This window comes from Mobula hypostoma, chromosome 21, assembly GCF_963921235.1.
Source record: "Mobula hypostoma chromosome 21, sMobHyp1.1, whole genome shotgun sequence".
Taxonomy (NCBI): domain Eukaryota; kingdom Metazoa; phylum Chordata; class Chondrichthyes; order Myliobatiformes; family Myliobatidae; genus Mobula; species Mobula hypostoma.
Window position 1 is genome coordinate 20,030,552 of NC_086117.1, and position 24,569 is coordinate 20,055,120.

The window sequence follows — 24,569 nt, forward strand, 5'->3', positions numbered from 1 at the left end:
AATGCTCTTTATGGATGACATGAATAATTAAGTTCTTTTTCATGTGACAATAATAGACCAATCCCAATTGTGAGCTAACCCGTTTTTCGGAATAAAAACCAGTCAGGGCTGTTTGATTCCCTCCGTTTGCCTGCTGTCATTTCACCACAGAACAGGGTGTTACATGACACTTTACTGAGCATGTTTACCCTGTGGTATGCCATTAAAACTGGATTTATTACAATGTTATAAAGACAAAAATCATCCAATGCGTCATGTGAGAAAGAATACAAGCAAAACAACATCCTCAGGCACTCAAGTGATGCCATCTCTGGAATCTGGTAATTCTGAAAACCTTGAATTCCCCTGAACTCGAAAATCTAACTAAACTTTTGCAGGTTTCTGCTTTTTAATTTGGATCTTGTTTTGATTAAAGGATTTATTTTGCGTGTAGATCGCTGGGATTGAACCCCTTCTGTTTCTGGCACCAAGTCCTCCTCCCATGAAATTGTACAATAGCATTTCACTAACGGTGGCAAAGGATCTGGGGCAGTTGTGCTTTTCTGCAGATGCGATACAGAGGTAAATCCCATCGGAAACAAGAGAAAATCTGCAGTTGCTGGAAGTCCGAGCAACACACACAAAATGCTATAGGAACTCAGCAGGCCAGGCAGCGTGTATGGAAAAGAGTACAGTCGACGTTTCGGCCAGCATAGATCCTTCTGCAACGTTGACTGTACTCTTTTCCATAGATGCAGCCTGGCCTGCTGAGTTCCTCCAGCATTGTGTGTGTGTGTGTGTGTGTGTGTGTGTGTGTTGCAGAGGCAAGCCCTGTTCTTGTTGACGAGGCCTTCCGATCTTGCTACTGTGTATATTTTCTCTTCCTGTATGCAAGACTTGCGTATTTTGTTGTTGCCCTTCGATAAGACTTTCAAGCCACATGTTAGTTCTTATCTGGATGTGTAAATATTGGACAGCTGGGATTGAGTGCGACGATTATTCCTAACCTCCGGTTACTCACTTGACTGAGTTACCTTTTTATTATGCAGGCCACACTGCTCTGTCACGATAACATCTTTGGTGGGACGTGTTAAAATGTAAAAAAAATCACAGTACTAAAATGACCACAAACTTCATTAAATAGAAAAATTCACTGACGTTCCGGAGAAGATGCATGGCGAACTGTCTTCTACAACCGGTGAGAGATTGGAAATTCCAGCACGAAAGACGTACAAAATATATAAAGCGCGTTAATTCCGTATGATACAGCGTGACAGTCATTCATGAAGCTTGTAATGGTTGCTTTAAAAATAAAGCCAAAGGGCAGAGGAAATCTGAACTAGCGATTGGGTCTTGTTGACCCAGTAGAGGAAGGGAGATATCCCCCATCCTTGTTCACCGTGTCAGCGCATCATCCAAGGACTAATGGTGATGATGCCCTTTTCTAAAGGACCATCGCTCTGTCTATTTAAACCCACGGTGATCGCACTGATTAGACTCGTTATCTGGTATTTACAGGACGAATCAGGCAACGGATGACTACAACTTCCAGTCTGCACTGCAGCAGCTGCGCTAATGCACCATCTGTGATGGGAAGAGACCCCTTCTAGTTTTTCCTAATTAAGACTAGTTTTTATTCAAATTTGCTTCTTTTGAGCAAGCCAGATGCAAGGATAACAGCTAGGCAGATGGTACATGGTGGGCACTGACCGGGAGCAAGGGCAACCCGCGGCAATCTGCAGGGTTTTATGATCTGGACGGCGAAATCGGGAGATGACAGCGGCAGGGATGCGCGTGGTGCCCCCTGGGAGTTGTAGTGCATCCTGACCGCCTGCCGCACGACGTACGGAGGAGCGGACTACATTTCCCGGCATGCGCAGCGCACCGCTCGCCTGCGCAGTGAGCGCGCTGGGATTTCGCTTTAAATCACCCGGTGTAACGGGGAGCGGGATCCAAGGATCCGGAGCGAGCAGAGCGGAGAAGCTCCGGACTCAGCCTTCTCCCGCACTGCCCTCTCCCCCACCTTTCCTCAATGTAGGCCTCGTTTTGCAAACCGGACGAGGTTCGCTGTCATCTGTTCATTTCATCGATCAGAATTAATTCGCTGGGGTCTTGAGCTGGGCAGGTCGCCTTGCCGGAAAGCGATTAAAGATGGGAAACCGTGGGATGGAGGAGCTGATCCCGCTGGTCAATCGGATGCAGGATGCTTTCGCTCAGATCGGACAGAATGCCAATCTGGACCTACCCCAGATCGGGGTGGTCGGAGGGCAAAGCGCTGGGAAAAGCTCAGTGCTGGAAAATTTCGTCGGAAAGTAAGTCCATTACGTGCATTTTCCGTTTATTAATAAGGATTAAAAAATAGCGTCCTAAATCGCTGAAGCAGCAAATCTGAAAGAATGCATAAAAAATCAACGGGTCCGCTTCATCATTGCAAACATGTGTTAGCATCTGAATTCTTGTCTTTTTATGTATCAATAAATTGGGCAATTAGCGGACTTAACCCCTCCAATCAATAATTGAGAATCCTTGTTGAAAAATTCAACAGATTTGATATAGAGCGCGGCTTTGCAAAATATTCTAAAGATACTTGAAGTTGTAAATGAAGAGGTATATATTTTTTTAATTCACGCACAACCGTAACGGGATGCCTGTGGCTTTCAAATGCACCAAATTTGTTGATGCAGCAACTGATTCCGGCTAAAGTAGTCTAATTCTCCCCAATCTATTGAGGGTGAGGCATTTTACCCACTGGTAAGGTAGCCGGTGCACGACTCGCTTCAGCATCGGGCAGGTTCGTGCTGCGGATCTGTTAATGCACCAACACTCACCCAGTTTCTCTGCATTCAGCGGTGCATCCAGCAGAGCCCGAGCCCGTGTTATTGTGCGTGGGAGGAGTGAGTGTGTGTGTGTGTGACCTTTAGAAAGGGAATCAGACTCTAAATCCCCCGCTTCTATATCTACATTCCCAATCTTTGAAGTGTTTGGCTCTTTACCGGTGGCGTTTTAGGTCAGCGCGGTATCTTTAACCGTACGTGGAAATATTTTTAATTCTCCTTTGGAGGGCAGGGTGGATTGAAAGTAATCTCTGGGCTTTGGTTGATTATTTGTAGTATTTCTTAACCTGCTCCCCCCCCCCACCCTCTACACGACCGAAATCATCGCCTGCGGTAGGCGAGACTGCAAACACATTCATGTTAAAAATAAAATCTACAACCCAGACCTTGTCACCGTGGCAACATGGAGTAGAACAGGAGCGCGGTGACTAGATGTTATGGAATCGCACCGCTTTACATCGGGGGATGCCAAATGCCGCTTCCTTCACCTCAATGTGAAATCAAGAATTTTTCATAACTCACGTGCAACTCCCTGTTTTCACGAGAGCCCCGGTGCAACTCCTTTCTGGTCGGTCGTCCAGAATGATCCATGTATCCGGCTCTAGCAGCTTTTGAGGCCGCTGAACCCATGACAGTGGTCAAACGAAGGTCAAAGCACTTCCTGAACCCCGATCGCACTGCTCTGGAGGTCGGAGCACAAGATTATGGCTCGTGTTTCAGGTACAGTAATATATTTTGGGTATTCTGCAAAGGTCTTTCAGATGAGAGGACAAACCTAGTCTCCATCCGGGATGACGGATGCTTTGGTACCTGTTGACTGAGAGCGGCCTACCCGACATTTAACCCGGGAATAACATGACTTCTCGGAGATTATCTGGTCTCTCACTGGGGCAGCTTGTGCAAACTGGCTAGCCTGGCCTTGGACACAGCGGTGACTCTGCTTTAAAAATTACTTAAATGGTTGTTTTGAAGTGGCCCGCTTTTCTTATACTAAGTAAATGCAGGTCCTGTGCTAGATGGAGTTCAGAAGGATGGGGGCGGGGGGAATCTTATTGAAACGCGCCAAACGCTGAAGGGCCTGAACAGAGTGAATTTGGAGAGATTGTTTCTGATAGTGGGAGAGTTTAGGATCCATGTGTGCAGCCTCAGAATAAAGGGATGGCCCTTTAGAATGGAGATGAGGAGGGATTTCTTCAGCCGCATGCTGGTCAGTCTGTGGAATATGTTGCCACAGAGGGCTGTGGAGGCCAAGTCATTGGGTGTATTTGAGAGAGAGAGAATGACAGGTTCTTGATTGGTCAGGGGGCTAAGAGCTTCATGGAGAAGGTGGAAGAGTACGGTTGAGAAAAGAAGATCAGCCACAATTGACTCTGCTCTGCTACTCAATGAGCCAAATGGCTTAATTCTGTTCCTAGACCTATATGGTCCAGTCCTGTCCTGGAAGTAATTGGTATTCCCATCCCCTGATGCATATTTCACATGGATCTTTTGCTAATAAAACGTTTCCTTTTCATCTGCGTTGCCTGTAATAAGCATCGATAAGACAATATTTTCTCTTTTAGTTAAATCTCCACTTTCACTTATGATTATGTTTGGACAAGGAGGTTTTTGTTTGACGTGAATACATTAGACTCAGTTTAGGCTGAACCTAATTCTGTCTGCAATAGTCCAACAGCGTCCAATCAACAGTAGAATCATTATTCCCTGGTGTGCTTCTCCAAGCTCTGCCTCCAGGTTATTCTGGTGCAAGGGTGAATGTCAACACTGCAAAGTGGTTTAGTTCTGTGAACGAGGAAGAGTCGGCTGCTCTAGAGATTTCACCCCCGTCTCAGACTTTTATTCTTACTGTTCTCTTTAAGCAGAAACAGGGATTGGCCTTTGGGCTGTCCGTCACTCAGAGGAGTATTGGCTGATGCTTTACCTCCGTACTGCTCTCCTGCACCAACCCCACATTGACTTGATTCCCATAATGCCAAAAGATCCATCTGTCTTGGATATACCCAGAGACTGAACTGTCACAGCTCTCCCTGAGATGGAGAGGGTTGTATAATATTGCATGGTCTTGCACAATAATTGAAGAAACCAGGTTAGAGATTGGGATGTGCAGAAGTCTTGGGCACATATAGATAGCCAGGATGCCTAAGAACTTTGTGCCATACTGTATCTGTCTACGTGGAGTGGAAAGTGAGTTTGCAAATCTGGCGGGAGCAAAGGATGTTGGGAATGGCGAGGGTGGAGCTCTGCGGGAGGGGTGTGGGACAGGTGGCAGAGAAGGAGTGCCAGGGGAGGGGAGAGACGTGGGTGCAGACCTGCCCTGAGACACTAGACAAGGTCATTTGATTCCAAGCAATTGGTTTATTGATCAGTACAGAATGTCTCTCTGGTGCTTCCCGCTCCCTCCCCTCTCCCTTCCCCTTTTCCCAACCATGATTCCCCTCTCCCTGTCCCCTTCCCACTCTCAGTTCACAATAGAGAATCAAGATTTATCGTCACTGACATTATGTCATGAAGTTTGTTTTTTTTTGCGGTAGCTGTACAGTGCAAAACATAAAATCACTACAACACTGTGCAAAAGTCTGAGGCATATATATATATATATATATATATATATATAGAGCCATGGTGTCCAAGACTTTTGCACCACACTGTAAAGATCATAAATGGAAACCTGCCACAGTTGTACCCTGTATGAAGCAGGATACAGTTGAGGCAATCATGCAGGAAAAAATAACCAATGGGCGGGTTGTGGGGAATGAGGGAAGTGTAACTTGTCAATGTGAGAAACTTGCATCCACAATATCCACTTACAGAATATCTTTTATCTCAGAAAAATATCACAAGCTGCTTCATTAGAACATGAGCAGCCCAAAGTCACATACCGTGCCAAAGAAAACATTAGCTGAAGTAATTAAAGCTTGTTGGAGACAGGAAGTAGGAATCCCAGAGCTTGGGTTCCTGATGGGTTGGAGGATGGGCAAGAGATGGAACAAAATGCAGAAGATGTAATCTAGTTCCTTCAGAACCGAGGCAATATTTCCATTATTACCCTTCAGGATGAACAAAAACTTGTTTTTCAGTGTGGTTCCTCAATATCTATTCATCAGTTTTATTGAAGTGCCACTTTATTTCTCCCTGACCTTTTCATGTTTTGTTAAAGAAGAAATCATGCCTGACGTACATCTCCTTTATTTGACAGGCGGAAGGAATTGCCCTTAAATTTAAAACTAGCTAATGAACTGACCTGGAGCAGAAGGTCCTTAAAGCACTGAGTGAATAGCTCTGTTGGGAATGCAAACTATTGAGTTCAACCTGGTGGTAGAGAGGTGCAGCTGGCAGTGCCAATGACAATGGTCCAGTGCAGTCTGTGGGCTGTCGGCATAGACTTCCTGTGACTACAAAGATATGTGGGTTGTTCGGTTAAATTGGCCACTGCAAATTGGATCCTAATGTATAGGGGCATGGTAGAACCTTGTTTGAATTGACAGGACTGTGGGGAGAAGTGGTTACAGGCAGACTAGTTGGGGAATGAGATTGACCCATGAGCCCCCTTAGGGTTAAGGGGCCAAATGGCATTCTTTGGTGGTGTCAGGGAATATGGTAGACATGGAAATTTGAGGTGTGAGGATTATGCTTCTTCTGAAATTTGTCTGCAGGTCTGTAACCATGCTGCAATGGTGCTTGCTTGGAAAATGGTTTAACTGGAGAAAAAGGCAGCAACTGTGCGATTTTGATCATAAATCTATTGCACTGTTTACTCCTAATGACTCAAGATTGCATTAATTGTTGTATATCTATATGTGCAACCTAGCCAAAGTATGCAACATTGTAAGTTCAGGGACCAATCACTCCATGATTTCTGCTTACCGTCTTTCCCTGAAGTCATAAAGCGCCTTAAAGGAATCCCCAACCATAATCCATGCGGTGGTGAGCAGTGCCTGTGGTAATTTATTTTTATTTTTTATTTTTATTAAGAAAACACTGCAGCCACTTTGTGTTCAGCATGTTTACTTCGCTTTAAATCAACGCCACATTTGCAGGAACAATTTTTGGTCATGTTGGTTTGTAGGGTAAATATATGAATACACAAAAAGGATTTTTGTTTTCCTTCGAGGTAGAATCTTTCATGTTTTCCTGCAAGTTCAGGCAGAACCCTAATTTCATGTTTGTATGGCGTATTCCCTCAACAATGCACTGAGCATGTTAGGCTGAATCTTGCATTTAAAGCCTCTGTGGCAGGATTGGTGGCGGGAGTGTTCTGTCAAAACCGTGGGGAGAAGTGAACAACACTGGTGGATTCTAGTATCTTGGACTGATATTAATTGGTCAGAATCCATTGTGGTCTCTCTAATTCCTTCATTTTATTGAGTTGTTAATGTGTTTATTCACATTCTTGTGGAGATGAGATTGTGCACAGTGCCATTTAGATATGATCTGCTGGAGAGAGTGAGGCTTTTCTTAAGCTCATGTTTGGCTGGCATAGCCCGGCTCCTAGGAAACTATAATGCTCTGTAGTTCAGATTCCTTCTAAATAGATGGACATCTCCCATTTATGTCTCTGTGTACCTCTGCAATGATGAAACTGAAGTCAGACAGGCTGACCAGGGCAATGACCACCAGAGCTACAGCTCTCTGGTCTTGCCTTGAAGCATCTGGTAGGAGATTTAAGCAATTAGATTGAAATTGGAAAACAGAATGGTGAGGAGACCCTCTAAATAGAGGGGCCCATTGGTAGTCTGTTCTGTTTGATTCTGCATCTCTTGTCCCCATGGGTTTACTGACATTGAAATAATGAATGGCTTGTCTGTAGTTATGAAACAGGTTCAAATAGATAATTGCAATGGAGGGGCCACGTGATCCAGTTAGCAGAAAAGGGAAAAGGCCTGCTAAGATATTGACTGCGTTTACACTAAAGAGTAATAAATGCGTGAACTCAATGACATATGGTCACTGATTATAATTAAAACCATCTGAAGACCCAGCCTTTAGACCAAACAAAATGAGCAGATGTATGTGCGTTTTTTAAAAAAAAATATTTGTTGACACACCCTTGGCTACTTTATCATGTTGAGAATCTTTGCTCATCTCCCCCTTTCTCCTGCCTCACTAATGATCATCAGAACATAGAACATAGAACCCTCCAAGAGGACCACAACCTTGTGGAGGCCTGGAGAGCTATGTTAGCTGGAGTCAGGGCTTTAGCTCCTGGTAGGGTCACCCATGCCAAACAGGTCAAAGAGTATAGGCCAGACTAAGAGTGGTCCATTGGTCCTCCAGATTCAGGGGTTCAGCTCAGGTCTAGTAACTCTGATTGGTCAAAGCTGTTACAGAAGCAGCAATGAAGAATCCTTCTGCATCTGCGAGCGACAGTATTCCTGAGTCTCCACCCAGGACTTGTATGACTGACAGTAAAACAAGGGGGAGCTACTGACACGATGAAAGAAACCATGAACGATACCAGAGATGGAGGATCTTCATTGCTGCCCTAAACACCAATAGCATAATGGGCAAAAGAAAGGAACAACATAGAACAGTACAGGCCATGTGCTGACCTTTTAACCTATGCCAAGATCAATCTAATCCTTCACTCCCAAATAGCCCTCCATTTTTCTTTCATCCAAGTGCTTATTTAAGACTCTCCTATCTAATAAAACAGATTTCCTGTTGCCCACATTGGCTATAATAAATGACACTAAGACAACATTTTCTCTTTTAGTTAAAGAATTTACCACTTTCATTTGCGACTTTTTTGAATTGTATTTGGATAAGAAGGTTTTTGTTTGACATGGAATGCACTAGATTCACTTTAGACTGCTGAACAATCTGTTGCAATAGTCTAACAGCATTTAGTCAACAGTGGAATCATTATTCCTTGGAATGATCTTCGAATGTCTGGCTCCAAGTTATTATTGTGTAAAGGTGAATGTCAGTATTGCAAAATGGTTTGGCACTCTGGACAAGGAAAGGCAGGTTAGAGTAGAGGTTTCACCCCTGCCCCTGACTATATTGAGGACTCTGTTCTTAACTAGAAGCAGGGTTAGGCCATTTGGTTCGTCATGTCTGCTCTCCCACTCATTAAGTTTCAGCTGTTGTTTTAACTCAGCAGTGCTGTCCAGCACCGGCCCCCATATTGATTGATTCCCATGATAGCAAATGATTCATCAATGAGTGACTCTTGATGTGATGGGTTGAGTTACAGAATATCACATAGTCTTGTACAATAATTTTAGGAGACCAGATTAGAGATTGTGATGGTGGTGGTCTTCAAGATTCAAGATTCATATGTCATTCTAACCGTACATCAGCTCTGCAGGGCAGAATGAGACAGCGTTTCTCAGGAGCAGTGTAATCATAACATAACAAACGCAACACTAAATAATAAACATAACAATAAATGGTAAAACAAAACAGTCACATGTCAGTTAAAATCAAGTTATAAGTGTCTAGTGCAAGTTAAAAGTGTCCAAAGCAGAGTCAGGTCGAGCAGCTATTTAGCAGTCTGACTGCCTGTGGGAGGAAGCTGTTTAGTAGCCTTGTGGTTTTAGTTTTGATGCTCCTGTAACGTTTGCCTGATGGCAGAAGAACAAACAGTTCATGGAGAGGGTGTGAGGGGTCTTTAATGATGTACTGTGTCTTCTGGAGGCATCGACTCTGAAAGAGGTCTTGGACAGAAGGTAGGGAGACCCCAATAACCTTCTCTGCTCCCCTAACCACCCTCTACAAGGCTTTTTTGTGGACAGCACTGCAGCTGGAGTACCAGGTTGTGATGCTAAGGGTCAGCGCTCTCTCAACCACACCTTGTGGCCACTTGGAGCTGTTCTGCATCTGGTGAGAGCCTGGGTGAAGTGACTATTGACCTTAGCTCCACTTTCATGCCTCGCTCAGATAATATTTTATTCTCCTGCAGTCCAAAACCTCTTCCGACTTGAATATATTTGAAGGTTCAAATGAGACTTCCGCCATGTAACCCGCAGAGCAAACCATTCGGGAGCCAGTAACTCTTGCTGCAGGTTTTGCGACAATTATCCAGGTTGCTAAATATTTAAGGAGATCCTTTTATTAAAAAATCCTATGCTGGCTTTTGAAAGAAGGGAATATCTGAAATAAAGCTTCAGTGTCAGGAGAAGATGTTTACTATACCATATAATGATGTCTTTTAGTCCTGATATTTGTAGTATTGCATTAGTGTGGTATGTTTCCTTTATGATTTTCATTGCATGCACTGCTATATACATTGAAGGCCATAAAGGAAACATACCATAGAGACACAAGAATTGTCAACGCTAGAATCTGCAGAAACATGGAAAACACTGAAATAACTCAGTTCAGGCAGCATCTCTGACTTTTGCTCTCTTTTTGCACTAATTTAATTAATTTTTAACTATTTCTTACCGTAATTTAAGGGTGGTGGGGTGGAGATACGTCTCTACCAAAGGAGGTGTAAGGCACTCCTTCTCTCTGCTAGCCTGCAGGTCCACTCTTGGGCAAGGTGCAGCTCCTGTTTAGCACCCCCCCCCCACCCCTGCCAGATCAGGGCCAGATTGAAGCCATGTCAGCAGCTACTGGATGGATGTATGAGCAGCTTGTGCACATCACAAGTCCTGGGTTATGCCACCATTGACGCCAAGCAGACGGTCTCTGAAGAGTATTAGTAATAGCTGCGGTCACCCGTCTTGAAAAGACGCTGCCCAGAAGAAGGCGATGGCAAACCACTTCCTGTAGAAAAATTGGTCAAGAACGATCAAGGTCAAGACCATGATTGCCCACGTCACACAACAGGGCACATCATGATGATGATGATTGCAATTTATAGTTTATGTATTGCACTGTAATGTTGTTGCAAAACAATAAATTTCACGACATATGCCAGTGATGTTAAACCTAATTCTGATTCAGAGGAGAAATGAACTGTCGATGTTTTGGGTCCATTACAATACAAATGGCCCAAAATCAGTACTGTGCTGAAGAAGATGTTAACATGTAATTAAAGCGAGCTAGAGAAAGGCAGATAATTCTGGAGCTTGAGTTGCCGTAGGGATGGAGGATGGACATTGGATGGAGCAGAAAGAGGAACATGTGCTCCAGTTCTATTGGAACTGACACAATGATCCCATTATTACCCGTCATGGTGAACAATAGCTTGTGGTTCCTCAATCTCGTTAGATACATATCTATCATTTTTAATGACGTGCCATTTTACTTCTGTTTAACCTTTCCATGTTTTTGTCAAACAAATGTTGCATGTAACTGCATTATTTCTGGAGACAGAGGCTAAAGGCGTTATCCTTAAATTCAAAGCAAGCTGCTTAAACACCTTTGAAGCGGTGACCTGCAGCAAAACGGCCTCAAAGCAGTGGGGTGGGAATTAACGCGGCTCTCTTTTGGCATGGACTCGTCCTCCTTTTAAGATGTAAATTCCTTCTCGGGATGTGGCTATCACTGACAAGACCTGCATTTATTGTACATCTAGTGGCCCTGAAAATATGTTGGTGACTTTGAACTAAACAACTTGCTAGGTTGCTTCAAAGCCTGAGGCTTTAGCTAAGTACTAGTGGGACCAGATGAGAATGGTCAAATGTCAGGGTCACCTTAATTGACTGTAAAATCTAGCATTTCTACATCTTTTGTAAAGTTGTACTTAAGTACTTCATGGTGTAATCAAGGATCAACATTACTCACTGTACATATTTACATCTATTAAGAATTTGTTGTAGTGTGTTGGTGCACCATGCTATAGAAAAACAGCTTTCAACTACTATAAAGAATCATATATAAAATGAAGTTTGAAGTACTGATGTAGAATAAAATGTGCATAAATACAGTATGCTTTTACAATGTAAACAGAATTATAAAAAGTAATTTGAAGTGTTTGCAGTGACTGGGGTAATAGAGGGGGGTAATTAGAATGGCCGATCAGATTAACTGCCTGGGAGGGATGAAACTTTTAAGATGGCGTGAAGGTTTTGTGAATACCTTATCCCCTGATTAACTCCAGGCTCACTGGATTTACTAGTCCAGTTTCCATGCCATGTCTGTTGCTCAGGAACATTCAAGACTCGCTTCCGCTGTGTCCTGTTGGTTCTGAGGTCAGTCAGAACCTGTCACTGGTGGGACAGGAGATGATTGACAGGACAACTGGGTGTAGACTTGAGGAGATGGTGGACTCCTGCTATTGATGTTGGGTTGCTGTTTGTTCCTGCAACAGATGCACGTGGCAGTTATTGCCACTTTAAAAAGCAGGTGTGAAACTGTACCTAATAGTGCAAATATCTAATCAGCAATACATGATACAATCATGTGTCGGTAACTTAGTGCATAAAAGCATGCAGACAAGGTCAGGAGGTTCAGTTGTTGTTCAGACCAAACATCAGAATGGGGAAGAAATGTGATCTAAGTGACTTTGACTTGATTTGAATGATTGTCGATGCCAGATGGGGTGGTTTGAGTATCTCAGAAATTGTTAATCTCCTGGGATTTTCATGCACAACTTTCTCTAGAGTTTACAGAGAATGGTGCGAGAAATGAGAAAAACAGTTAGTGAGCAGAAGTTCTGTTGGCAAAACGCCTTATTAATGAGAGGTCAGAGGAGAATGGCCAGACTGGTTCAAGGTGACAGTATCTCAAATAACCATGCCTTGCAACAGTGGTGTGCAGAAGAGCACCTCTGAATGCAGAACATGTCAAACCCTGAAGTGGATGAGCTACAGCAGCGGAAGATCATGGGCATGCTCACAGTGACCACTCAAGGTACAGGGCGTACCTAATAAATTGACCACTGAGTCTATTGCCCGAGCTCTGTTTTTCCTGCTGATGTTGAGAGCCAGCTGTGGTTCAGTCCTGCCTTCCGTGGCAGGTGGAGTAGGTCTTCCCAACCCATTTCACACTGGCTGATGATTTGTTAATTGGCTGAGAGGTGGGAAGGATTGTCACAGCAGCTGCATCATTCTCGGCTAGGTGAGTCTAGTTACTGTGACCAAAAGTTGCATTCTTAAACCCAATTTATACTTCTGCGTCAAGTGTACGCCGTAGGTACCACATACCCTATGCCGTAGGGTGACGTGCACCTCCCCAAAAAAGTAACTCACGCGTCGTGGCGACACAGACCGCAGCAACTGTGATTGGTCCACTTGGTTGCTTTCCTCCGCAATGTCTGTACACTGATGCAAAACAAATGGTTGGAAACGATGAACTAAATCGTCAAATCTACCTGCCGACATCCAAAAATATTTGAAATGCATTTCCTCGTCCATGTGTCTCACAAAGAAACTCAACACAGTGGCATAGAAACCCCACCGCCAACTAGCGTTTTGGTGGTGAATTGCAGAGCGACGCAGACACAGCTATGCATGCTCGCTATGGCGTAGGGCTACGCAAAAGTATAAATCAGGCCTATGGCATAGCCTGACAGCACAAGTATAAATCAGGCTTTAGGGTTGCTTTGGCAACATTAGTTCCTGTGATTTTTTTTAAAGTTATAAAGTAATACAGAATGGAAACAGGCCCTTCAGCCCATCTTGTCCTTGCCAACTACAATGCCTCTTTAACCTTCTCTCATTTGCCCACATGACCCATATCCCTCTAAACCTTTCCTATCCAGGTACCTGTCCAAATGTCTTTTAAATGTCAATATTGCATCCACCCTTAAAAATTCCTCCGGCAGATTATTCCATACGCATATCACCCTTTACTTGTAAATATTACTCTTCGTGTCCCTTTTAAATCTCCCCCCCTCCTTTTTCTCTGTTAATATAAATAATATTATTTAATATTTTAATAATTTTTCTCCTATACTAGAAAATCAGGAATCTTGGCCTTAAAAGGTTCTTTGACCACCACTACCTGTTATTTCCTGTCAGAGTTACTTTATGTACACACGATTAGTCTATGCATAGAAGCTAATTTATGTAATTATATTTGTTGTATATTTTTATTGAGTTCTTTATGTTTATTGCATTCTTTTTGTGCGGCGTCAGATCCAGAGTAACAATGATTTTGTTCTCCTTTACACTTAATATTTCAATAATAGGGCTACAGGGCTACGGTAGGAAACTTTGTCACATGGTGTGAGCAGAATTATCTGCAGCTTAATGTGAAAAAGACTAAGGAGCTGGTGGTAGACCTGAGGAGAGCTAAGGTACCGGTGACCCCTGTTTCCATCCAGGGGGTCAGTGTGGACATGGTGGAGGATTACAAATACCTGGGGATACGAATTGACAATAGACTGGACTGGTCAAAGAACACTGAGGCTGTCTACAAGAAGGGTCAGAGCCATCTCTATTTCCTGAGGAGACTGAGGTCCTTTCACATCTGCTGGACGATGCTGAGGATGTTCTACGAGTCTGTGGCGGCCAGTGCTATTGTGTTTGCTGTTGTGTGCTGGGGCAGCAGTCTGAGGGTAGCAGACACCAACAGAATCAACAAACTCATTCGTAAGGCCAGTGATGTTGTGGGGATGGAACTGGACTCTGTCACGGTGGTGTCTGAAAAGAGGATGCTGTCTAAGTTGCATGCCATCTTGGTCAATGTCTCCCATCCACTACATAATGTACTGGGTGGGCACAGGAGTACATTCAGCCAGAGACTCATTCCACCGAGATGCAGCACAGAGCGTCATAGGAAGTCATTCCTGCCTGTGGCCATCAAACTTCACAACTCCTCCCTTGGAGGGTCAGACACCCTGAGCCAATAGGCTGGTCCTGGACTTATTTCATAATTTACTGGCATAATTTACATACTACTATTTAACTATTTATGGTTCTATTACTATTTATTATTTATGGTGCAACTGTAACGAAAACCAATTTCCCTCGGGATCAGTAAAGTATGACTATGACTATGACTATGAATAGTTTTTCTCCTCTGCTGGAAAATTAGAAATCTTGGCCTAAAAGCCATTGATCACCACTGCTTTATTATTTCCTGACAGAATTACCTTGTGTACGGATACTCCTGTGCCTAGTGTCAGCCTACACAATGTATATAAGCTAATCTTATATATTTATACATATTATGTTTTGTAATTGAGTTATTTGTGCTTATTGTGTTTTTTTAAAAAATGCTGCTTTGGATCCAGAATAAGTCATTTTGTAACTTGTGTACAAAAGAATGACGATAAGCAATCTTGCATCTTGAATTGTGTGTACGGACCAACAAAATGTTTGAATGTTGCTCACTAATGTTTCAAAGTTCAAAGTAAGCTCATTTTAGAGATCAAACACAAAGAGCAATGAATGAATGTTACTTGAAGTGGGAAGGAATGAAAAATTGAAGGAAATGCATGGTTTTGCTTTAGTTGAGATAAAATATTTTAATTTGGGGGAAGGAAGTGTCGAGTGCAGATGATAAGGGTTGCTGGAACACACATCAAAGTTGCCGGTGAACGCAGCAGGCCAGGCAGCATCTCTAGGAAGAGGTACAGTTGACGTTTCGGGCCGAGACCCTTCGTCAGGACTAACTGAAGGAAGAGTTGAAGGGTTGCTGAGTTGATTTGTTAAGTGGAATGACATTAGGTTTGCTTGTGCTGCTCCAATGACAGTGTGATCTGCTGTAGTTACTGTAAGCTCAGTCAGTGCGACGGTTGTGCCTATGTCATCCTGAGAGCACCAAGGGTCCGTGAGGCTCACCGTGTCTGGGTTAGACCAGCAAAGGTGCTTTCAGAATAGGGTCAACTGCTGCCTCTCTTTTGTTGACGGAAGACTCTCTCTGCACTGATTTGAGTAGAATTGGCCAGAGGGCCCGTTCTCCCTTGGTCAACATTCTTCCCTTGGCTGGTACTAAAAATAACTTGTTCAATTAGAAACAGCAACAGAAAATGCAGGGCGGGTGGGTTCGCCAGGGACAACATCTCATGTCAAGGACCCCACATCCAAATTGGAAAAGTGAGAAAAGAAGCCTGTTTTAATTTTCAGAGAGGGGAAGGGCTGGAGAGAATAAAGGGGATGTCTGTGATAGAGTGCAAGGTAAAGTTGTCAGGGTAGCCGTCACTGTCAATATCAGCAGTAGAGGCGGAACAGAAACAGACTGTAACATACACAAAAAAAGGCTGGTTTCCTGAATTTATTAAATGCAGTACAGAGCTTGGAGGGATCGATGTGCCCTACTGGGAGTTGAGGCCCTCACCCTCAAATCTGTGCTGGAGACAACTGTCAGATAGTTCAGAATGGGGTGGTGAAGGGTGTCGGCCTGAAACATTGACTGTGTATTCCTCTCCATAACAGACATCCCACCTCTCCCGGAAGTTCCGGGAGTTTCCTGCATATTGATAGTGGCTCCCTGATGCCCGCAAGTTATATACAATATCCTGGAAATCAATTTTTTTGAGAGAGAGCGAGAGCGCGCCATGGCAGAGTGTTCCAAAACAAGAAAATATAAAACGTACGTCACCCCAGACTACACTAAAGTGTACCCCTGCCTAATAGGGGTCAAAAATAATGACAGTGTTGCTCGCTGCACTGTTTGCAACAGTGACTTTTCTATTGCCCATGGTGGGTTAAGACTGTAAAAGACATGTTGAGGTGAGTTTAACAGGTGTCATTCATTCATTAGCAGAGCTAACATTATTTGAGCTAACATTATTTAAACTAACTGGCTAGCTGCTAAGGAGCTACTCTATTGCAGACATCCCACCTCTCCTGGAAGTTCCGGGAGTTTCCCGCAAGTTGATGGTGCTACCTCACTGAATTGAGTTTTTACAGGGTGGGATGTCTGCCGTAGATGCTGCCTGACTTGCTGAGTTCCTCCAGCATTTTGTGTCTGTTACTCTGGACAATTGAGGCGACCAGTAATTTCAGAACTCCCGCAGCCTGAATGGTATTGGCCTGTAAAACAGTGGCCTAATCTGCATTTGGTCCCCAGTACAGAGACCACATCATCACTCTCCTCTGCCCCTACCTCTCCTCCTCTTCCACTCCTCGTTGTGTTTTCACATGTCCTTTCATCTACCTGTCTGTAACTCTGTGACTTCAACCACCAACATCTGCACCTTAATGAATCCTGGGCCCAAAATAACACCAAGCCTTTCTCCCTCTTCCTCCACCTCTCTTTACAATCCTTGGAGATCCCGCTCTTTGACCTCTTCCATTTCCATCCCTGTCCTTCCAAATGTGTAAGAATGTGAGAAGATAGAAGAATGAGTAAGCAGTTTGGCCTTGGCCTCAAGTCTGTTCTGCCATTTAATATGATCTGTTCCAGCCCTGATCTCCCCTCGTGCTCCCAATAGCCCAAAATTCCACTATCTTTCAAAATGTTCTCTGTCTCCTATTTAAATTCCTACACGCTTCCACACCCTCCAGGGCAAAGAATTAATATTGCTATTGGTTTATTATTGTCACATAGCTATCTATTACCCCAGTCACTGCATTGCACTGTAAATGCTTTAAACCACTTTATATAATGCTCTTTCCATTGTAATAAATGCTGGCGTTTAGACACATTTTATTCCATATCTGTACTTCAGCCTCTGACTTTATTTCTTATGCATTTTTTATTCTTTATAATTGTTGAATGATGTTTTATGTTGCGTGTCACTCCAATACACCATAACAAATTCCTAACATGTAAATGTTTATGGCAAATAAGGTTGATCCTTGAGATACCAAGATACAGTGGGAAACTTGTCCTGAACACACCAGCAGTTCCTGTGTATCCCAGTTTAACTGCCTGCCTGCTAATGTTGCAACTATGTCTCCTCATGCGATTCTTTGTCTAATGGGAACAAATCAGCATCTACCCTGCCAAGTCCGCTCAGGGTAGAACAACTCTCTCATCCCAGAGATTACCCTTGTGAATCTCTTCTGGGCTACCACCAATGTCTGTTTATTAACATAGGGGAACATTCCCCAGACCTGCTCAGTACCCTGTGCAATCTTAACAATACTTTCCCATTTCAAAACTCCAACGTAATAAAGGCCAAAATGCATTTGCCTTCCTCACCTCTTTGCTGCACTTGCCTGCTATCTTTTCGTGATTCATACACATATGTACATTATCTACATCCATCAATATTTTGCTCATTGCAACCTTTCTCCATTTAGTTAATATTTCATATTTGGCTTCCTCTTACATGATATCACCCTTTCCCAAACTAAACCATTTGCCAAGTTTCCTCTCAACCCATCAATTCCCGTTAGAGTCCAGGTGTCCTCATCACAACGTGGTCTTGCAGCTACAGTATTTTCATGTTACTGATAAACTTTGTTACCAAACACCCTGTTCCCTCCTCTCAGTCATTAATATACGTAGTAAATAACTGAGGGTTAGGAACTGAACCTTGAGGAATTCCATTAGGTACAACCGTCCAGTCTGAAAATGACCTATTTATTCCGACTTTCTATCTTCTATGTGCTATCTGATCTTCGATCCACACTGACATACTTCCCCCAATTGCATATGCTCTTGTGGCACTTTGTCAAATGCCTTCTGGAAATCTAATTACAGTGCATCCACAAGTCCCCTCTATCGACTTTTCTTGTTGCATCCTTGAAGAACAGTAGCACACTTGACAGACATAATTTACCTTCATTAAACCATATTGACTTAGTTTGATTACATTGGGCTTTCCGAAATGCCCAGCCATTTCCTCTTGCTTACAGACTTGTCTCTTGCCAACAACAGATATTAAGTTAACAGGTCTATAGTTACCTGCCTTTTTGTCTTCCTCCTTTCTTGAGCAATAGAATCAAGCTTGCTGTTTTCTAGTCCTGGAACTCAGAGGAATTTTGGGAGACTTCAACTAATGGCTTCATTACCTCTGCAGCCACTGCTTTTAAAATCCTTGGGCACAGGTCATTAGGACCCGGCTACTTGTCTGTTTTTAGTCCTATTAGTTTTTCTAATACCTTGTCCTTTGTGATAGAAACCATTACAAATTCATCAGTATTATTTGGAACAAGTTCATCAGTCTTTGTCCTCAAAATGCAGAAGTATTGATTTGAACATCTGCCAGTTTCATGTTTCCTGTTGTTAATTTCCTAGTCTCGCCCTCCAGGGATCCCACACTTGCCTTGGCTACCTCTTTTCCTTTTATATCCATGGATGCCCTTGCTGTTTGTTTTGATATTACTTGTCATTTTCCTCTCTGTCTAATTAACTTTGAGTGTCTCGCAGCTGGTTCTTTTAAGATTCCCAGTCCTCTGTTCTACCTCTAACTCCTGCCATTTTTATATGTTCTTAATTTTGATTTACACTTTCCTTGACCTCATTTGTCAACCATGGATTTCTCCTCAAATGCCTCTTTTCAACATGAGTAAATTCTTGCTGAGTGTTACGAACTGGATGTTTAAATATCCTCGTTATCCAGTCCATTCTAGATAAACCTACTGTCAAACCATTGTAATTGTCCTCAATTTAACAACATCGGTTATGGACCCAGGATGTTCACCCTTAAACTGTACCTGGACTCATGCCCTTTTGTGATCATTACTCCCCAAAGGATGTTTAACCACATCTTACATTACTATACATGACAAAATCTAAAATAACCTGTTCCCACGTTGGTTCTGCAACTTACAGAAGCAATCCTTGACACAGTTCACAAATTGTTCTTCCACGGTCCTTGTTAGTTTGATTAGTCCAATCAACTTGCAGACTGAGATCGTCATTATGTACTGTGTTGTATGGTGTAGGTGATCATGGTCTCATGACCATGATTGTTCTTGGCAAATTTTTCTCCAGAAATGGTTTGCCATAGCCTTCTGGGCCGTGCCTTTACAAGAAAGGTGACCCCAGCCATTATCAATACTCTTCAGAGATTGTCTGCTTGGGGTCAGTGGTCGATAACCAGGACTTGTGATATGCACCAGCTGCTCATACGACCATCCACACCTGCTCCCATTGCTTCACCCTATTGGGGTGGGGGGGGGTCGTTTAAGCCCAAGGGTGACCTGCAGGCTAGCAGAGGGAAGGAAAGCTTTCTATGGTAGCGATGTATCTCCACCCTGCCACCCTAGAGTTTGATTAGTCCAGTCAATTTACAGATTGAGATCACTCTGGATAATTATAGTTTACTTCCTATATACCTTTGATATTTCCCCATTTATGCTTTGTCCTGTTGAGAAGATGTATCTTGACACCCCACATCATTGTCCACTGTACCTATGTTACTAAAGTATCATGCCTTTATCTTTCTGATTAACAAAGATATGCCATGTATCATGAAAATATGGAATATTGAGTTCCCATTCCTGTTCCCTATGCAGCGACATCTCTGTAATAGCTATTAGACCATGTTATACGTCAGTGGTCCCCATGTGCTACCAGGCCACGAGGAAATGATATGGTTTGGTGATAAGAGTCAGCTGCACCTTTCCTCATTCCCTGTCATGCCCACTGTTGAACTTTAAAGCACGCGAGGTCATCAGTGACCCAAGGAATGGGTCCGTGACCCATTTATGAATGTTTCTGGTGAATCATCCATGTCAGCGCGGGAAGAAGATCAACTCCTCGAGCTTGCAAATGACGGTGGGCTGAAAAGTATGTTTGATGTAACATCTCTGCCGGCATTCTGGATCAAAGTCAAGGCTGAATATCCTGAGAGAGCCACGAAAGCACTGAAAACGTTGCTTCCATTTCCAACATCATATCTCTGCGAAGTGGAGTTTTCTGCAATGAATGCAACGAAAACTAAATTGCGGAATAAACTGGACATAAGGAACCCCCTTCGAGTATCGCTGTCTCCCATCACCCCTCGATGGGACCATCTTGTTGCAGGGAAACAAGCCCAGGGCTCCCACTGATTCAGTGATATTGGTGTGTTGCAATGATTTTATATGTTCATACGGGGAAAATATGCGCTGTGTGTTTAATATCCAAACGTTACTTAAAATGTTATGATGCTATTGACTTGTAAGTGACTTATCAGTGGTCCGCAACCTCCGGGCCGCGGACAGATATATTGCCGTGGAGAATGCAGTGGTGTAGCGGTGGCTGGAACGCACCAAGGACATATTTAAGAAAAAAGCTGAAATAAACAAGCTAATTAATTAGGTGCCACCCAGCACGTAATTAATTAGCTTGTTTATTTCAACTTTTTTCTTAAAGATGTGCTGGGTGCGTTCCGGCCACCGCTGCATTCTTCGCGGCAATGTATCGGTCCATGGCCCGGAGGTTTGGGACCACTGTTATAATTGACTTATCACTACATTCATGCAAGGAAAATATGCACTGTGTTTAATATTAAATTTGTTGGCTAAACCCCTTTAGAAATGAGATTGAGTGTATTAGCCACTTATAACTGACTTATAGTTGACTTATCACCAATATTCCGGTCGTGATTAACACCCCCCGACCCCCCCAGGTCAGCAAGTTTTGTCAAAAAAGGTTGGGGACCCCTGTTATATGTAACTCTGGCCAAGTTACAAATGGCAAGTAGATTCACATAGACAGCCTAAAGCTTTGGTTTTTGTACTTCTTACTTTGGGCTTACTTTCTGCACCCATGTTTGTTTATACTTCCCGCCCTGACCTGTCGCACTTTGTTTTCCTTTCACTATCCCGTAACCACTGTTCTCTCATTTCTTTTTGACGTGACAGACTTGCCAACATTGAAGCCTTCCCTCCCTCTAATTAGTTTACAATCCTTTCTACTATCCTGTTTGCGCAAATCACCGGAGCATTAGTGCCTGATTTGTTCAGGTGATGCCTACCTCTGTGAAAAAGCTTCCTTGGAACTGGTGTCAGTGCCCCAGGAATCAGAACTTGTTTCTGACACTCCAATCAATGATCACTTCCACTTCCACTGCAGTCCACTGCTGACAATGCCTATGATGTGGTCTCTACAGTGGAGAAACCAAATGCTGATTGGATGCTTTTCAGTCCACAAGAGCAACCCCAACTTTTAGTTGCTCTTCACTTCGATTCTCCCTCCTGCGTGTCTGTCGTCTCCTACATTTTTCCAATGAGACTAAATGTAGATTTGAGGAGTAGAGAACCATCTTTCATCTGAGCACTTACTCATCATCACTGTGATGTTTTGTAACTCCAAAATATTAAAAAAAATTGAAAGAGAAAATAAAGGAGCTGGGCGATAACTTGTGTACATTCATTTCTACTTTAAGCGAGACATGCACATATCACGTGGCGTGTTGATGTATGCCATTTTCGTACTTTTACATATAACCTGTTTCCTTAAGGTTGTTATAACAGGGGGTAGTAGTGGAGATAAGCTCCCACTACCTACTAAATGCTCCCAATAGCGTGCGTTTCAAATAGCCTCTGACAACCAAGTCCAACTCCTGGCCTTCACGTGTGGCTTAGCTACTAAGCCCAGTAGAACTGTTTCTACTGACAGGAGAAGGAGAAAAGGCTACTGGTGCCTTAAAACCAGTGCTTCAGACAGATGGGGCTCATCAGCCGTGGTTGGCAGCTCATCTAGAAATTGATTCAAACCTCCGCTGCCTTGAAGGCTTTGGGAGTAAACCCTGAGGGGAAAAATCCACAGCTGGAGTCTCTAAGGCAGTCCTACATTGAGTTCACCAGTAACTAGCAGCTCCTGTGAAACTGCTGGTGCCAAACTATACTGGTCTCTGCAATTCCTTTGTGTTTATCAGATATGTGGAGACGGGGAGCTTGCTACATGGACAACAGCTTGTTCTCTATATCGTACTGATCTGGCTTGGGTGTCTAGGCAATTAAGATGCAGCAGCCATGGTCGACCCTGAACAACAAAGGCTAAGAAGGCATATAACCTGCAATGTAGTATGTAAACAACAAAGAATGCTTAATCAAACAATATATTTACAATATTACTGAAATATTAAATACACACCAGTAATCTTCTACATTGCTCCAACAAAGTTAAATGTAGATTTGAGGAGCAGCATCTCATCTTCCATCTGACCACATTGTAACTCTTGAGACTTGATACTGAATTTATTAATTTCAGATAACCAGCCCCTTTTGTTTCTGCTGAATGTTTCATTTTTACTCATTTCTTTCTGTTGTCTTCTGCCTTGAACTGCTGGTAGTTAGTCATGGTTGCCTCGACAACTTTGCTTTGCACTCTTTCCTCTGCTGGGTTACAGTAAGGTTCAGTCTTGCCACCGAGCGAGAGGGATGGGTATGAAAATCACTAGATTTACTGCGCCCAATACTATCCCCTTAAACAGCCATGTGACGTGCATTGGCAGCAAAGTTGACTGGAGTTGCCGTGCGTCCCTGCAATTAACGTGTATGTCTGGGCGGCAAGGATTCCTACTCCTTGGATTTGGTGCTGAGTGCCTTTAAGCATGAGGCATGACTTGAGGAGAGAGAAGCTGAAACTGGGGTGAAAGAGTACATAAGGACATGACGGCCTTCATTGTTTTGCCATACTTCCTGATGGACACCCATTGGCCACTTTATTAGATACACCTCGTTAACACAAACGTCTGATTAGCTAATCAAGTGGCCGCAACTTAATGCATTAAAACATGCAAGCATGGTCAAGAGGTTCGGTTGTTGTTCAGACCAAACATCAGAAATATGATCTAAGTGACTTTGATTGTTGGTGCCAGATGGGGTGATTTGAGCATCTCAGAAACTGCTGATCTCCTGAAATTTTCATCTATAACAGCTTCTAGAGTTTAGAAAATGGAGCAAAAACAAGAAAAAAAATCTAGTAAGGTCAGTTCTGTGGATATTGCAGGAGATAACTAATAAAGTGACCATTGAATGAGTGCGTGTGTGTACCTGTGTGTATGTGTATATTGATATGGAGAGCAAGCTGTTGCCCATGTAGCAAGCTCCTCTTCTCCACGCATCTGATGAACCCAAAGGAACGGCGAAGACTGATACAGTTTGGTACGAGCAGTGTCGCAGAAGTTTCTGGTCACCATTGAACTCAATGTAGGACTGCCTTAGGAACTCCAACTCTAGATTTATCCTTTGGGGTTTACTCCCGAAGTCTTCCCCATGAGTGGGTATAGCTGCAACGCAGTGGAAATTTGAGGATCAGAGCTCCTAGATGAGCTGCCAACCACGGCTGATGAGGCCCACGTGCCTGAAGCAAATCATTTTAAAGTACCAGTAACCAGCCTTTACCCCTTTTTAGTAGAAACAGTTCTGCCGGGCTTAGTAGCAAAGCCATACTTGAAGGTCAGGAGCTGGACTTGGTTGTCAGAGGCTATTTGAGTCGCACGCCATTGGAAGCATTTAATAGATAGTGGGAACTTGTCCCCATTACCACCCCCAGCTGTAACAACCTTAAAGAACCATGTTACATATATCATGGGTACAGCCTAGTTAAAATTGTTACTGTAGCAGTCTAAAATCTAATGTCATGTCTTAAGAAACTGACTAAGGAACAACTGACCCAAAAATTCTTTGCTTTGAATGAATTTTAGTTCAAACAATATTGTAGCAACATCTGAACATATGGCAGAGAGTGTTAAGAATGTAAGAAACACATCTAGATATTGATAGAAATAGCCTACTTGTTTAGTTTCTCACTGAAATCATGGAGCATGCTTGGACAGACTCTATCATTGTCTGCTCAGTTCAAGAAACCTGTGATTCTTCATATCTTTGAGAGTCATAGTCATAGTCATACTTTATTGATCCGGGGGGAAATTGGTTAAAAGGAGCTGAAAGGAGCTAAGTATGTGCTGCTATTTATCTATCTCAATCAAGCGATCTCCATGGGAGAGTTGATTTACTTGAATTTAACTGGCCAATTTCTGAAAAGAATGTATTGATCTTAAGAGAGATGAGTTTTGGCAGTTTTTGAGCAGAAGGAATGCTAATTGGAACATATCAATTCCAAATTTCCATCGTCCAGTGCCATTAG

The 24,569-nt window shown here is 43.1% G+C and overlaps 1 protein-coding gene across 9 annotated transcripts in view; it reads left to right on the top strand.

Annotated features, from left to right (window-relative positions):
* The first annotated feature begins 1,669 nt into the window (after window positions 1–1,669).
* Window positions 1,670–24,569, top strand: part of LOC134359846 (dynamin-1) — a 256,455-nt gene continuing 233,555 nt past the window's right edge. For 6 of the 9 annotated variants that reach the window (XM_063073575.1, XM_063073582.1, XM_063073580.1 and 3 more), the window contains exon 1: window positions 1,672–2,291. In XM_063073575.1, coding sequence (XP_062929645.1) covers window positions 2,131–2,291 — 161 coding nt within the window. In that variant the 5' untranslated portion in view covers window positions 1,672–2,130. Of the gene's footprint in view, window positions 2,292–24,569 lie in introns of all 9 variants that reach the window. The other 3 variants (XM_063073578.1, XM_063073577.1, XM_063073579.1) reach the window with 2 other exon arrangements.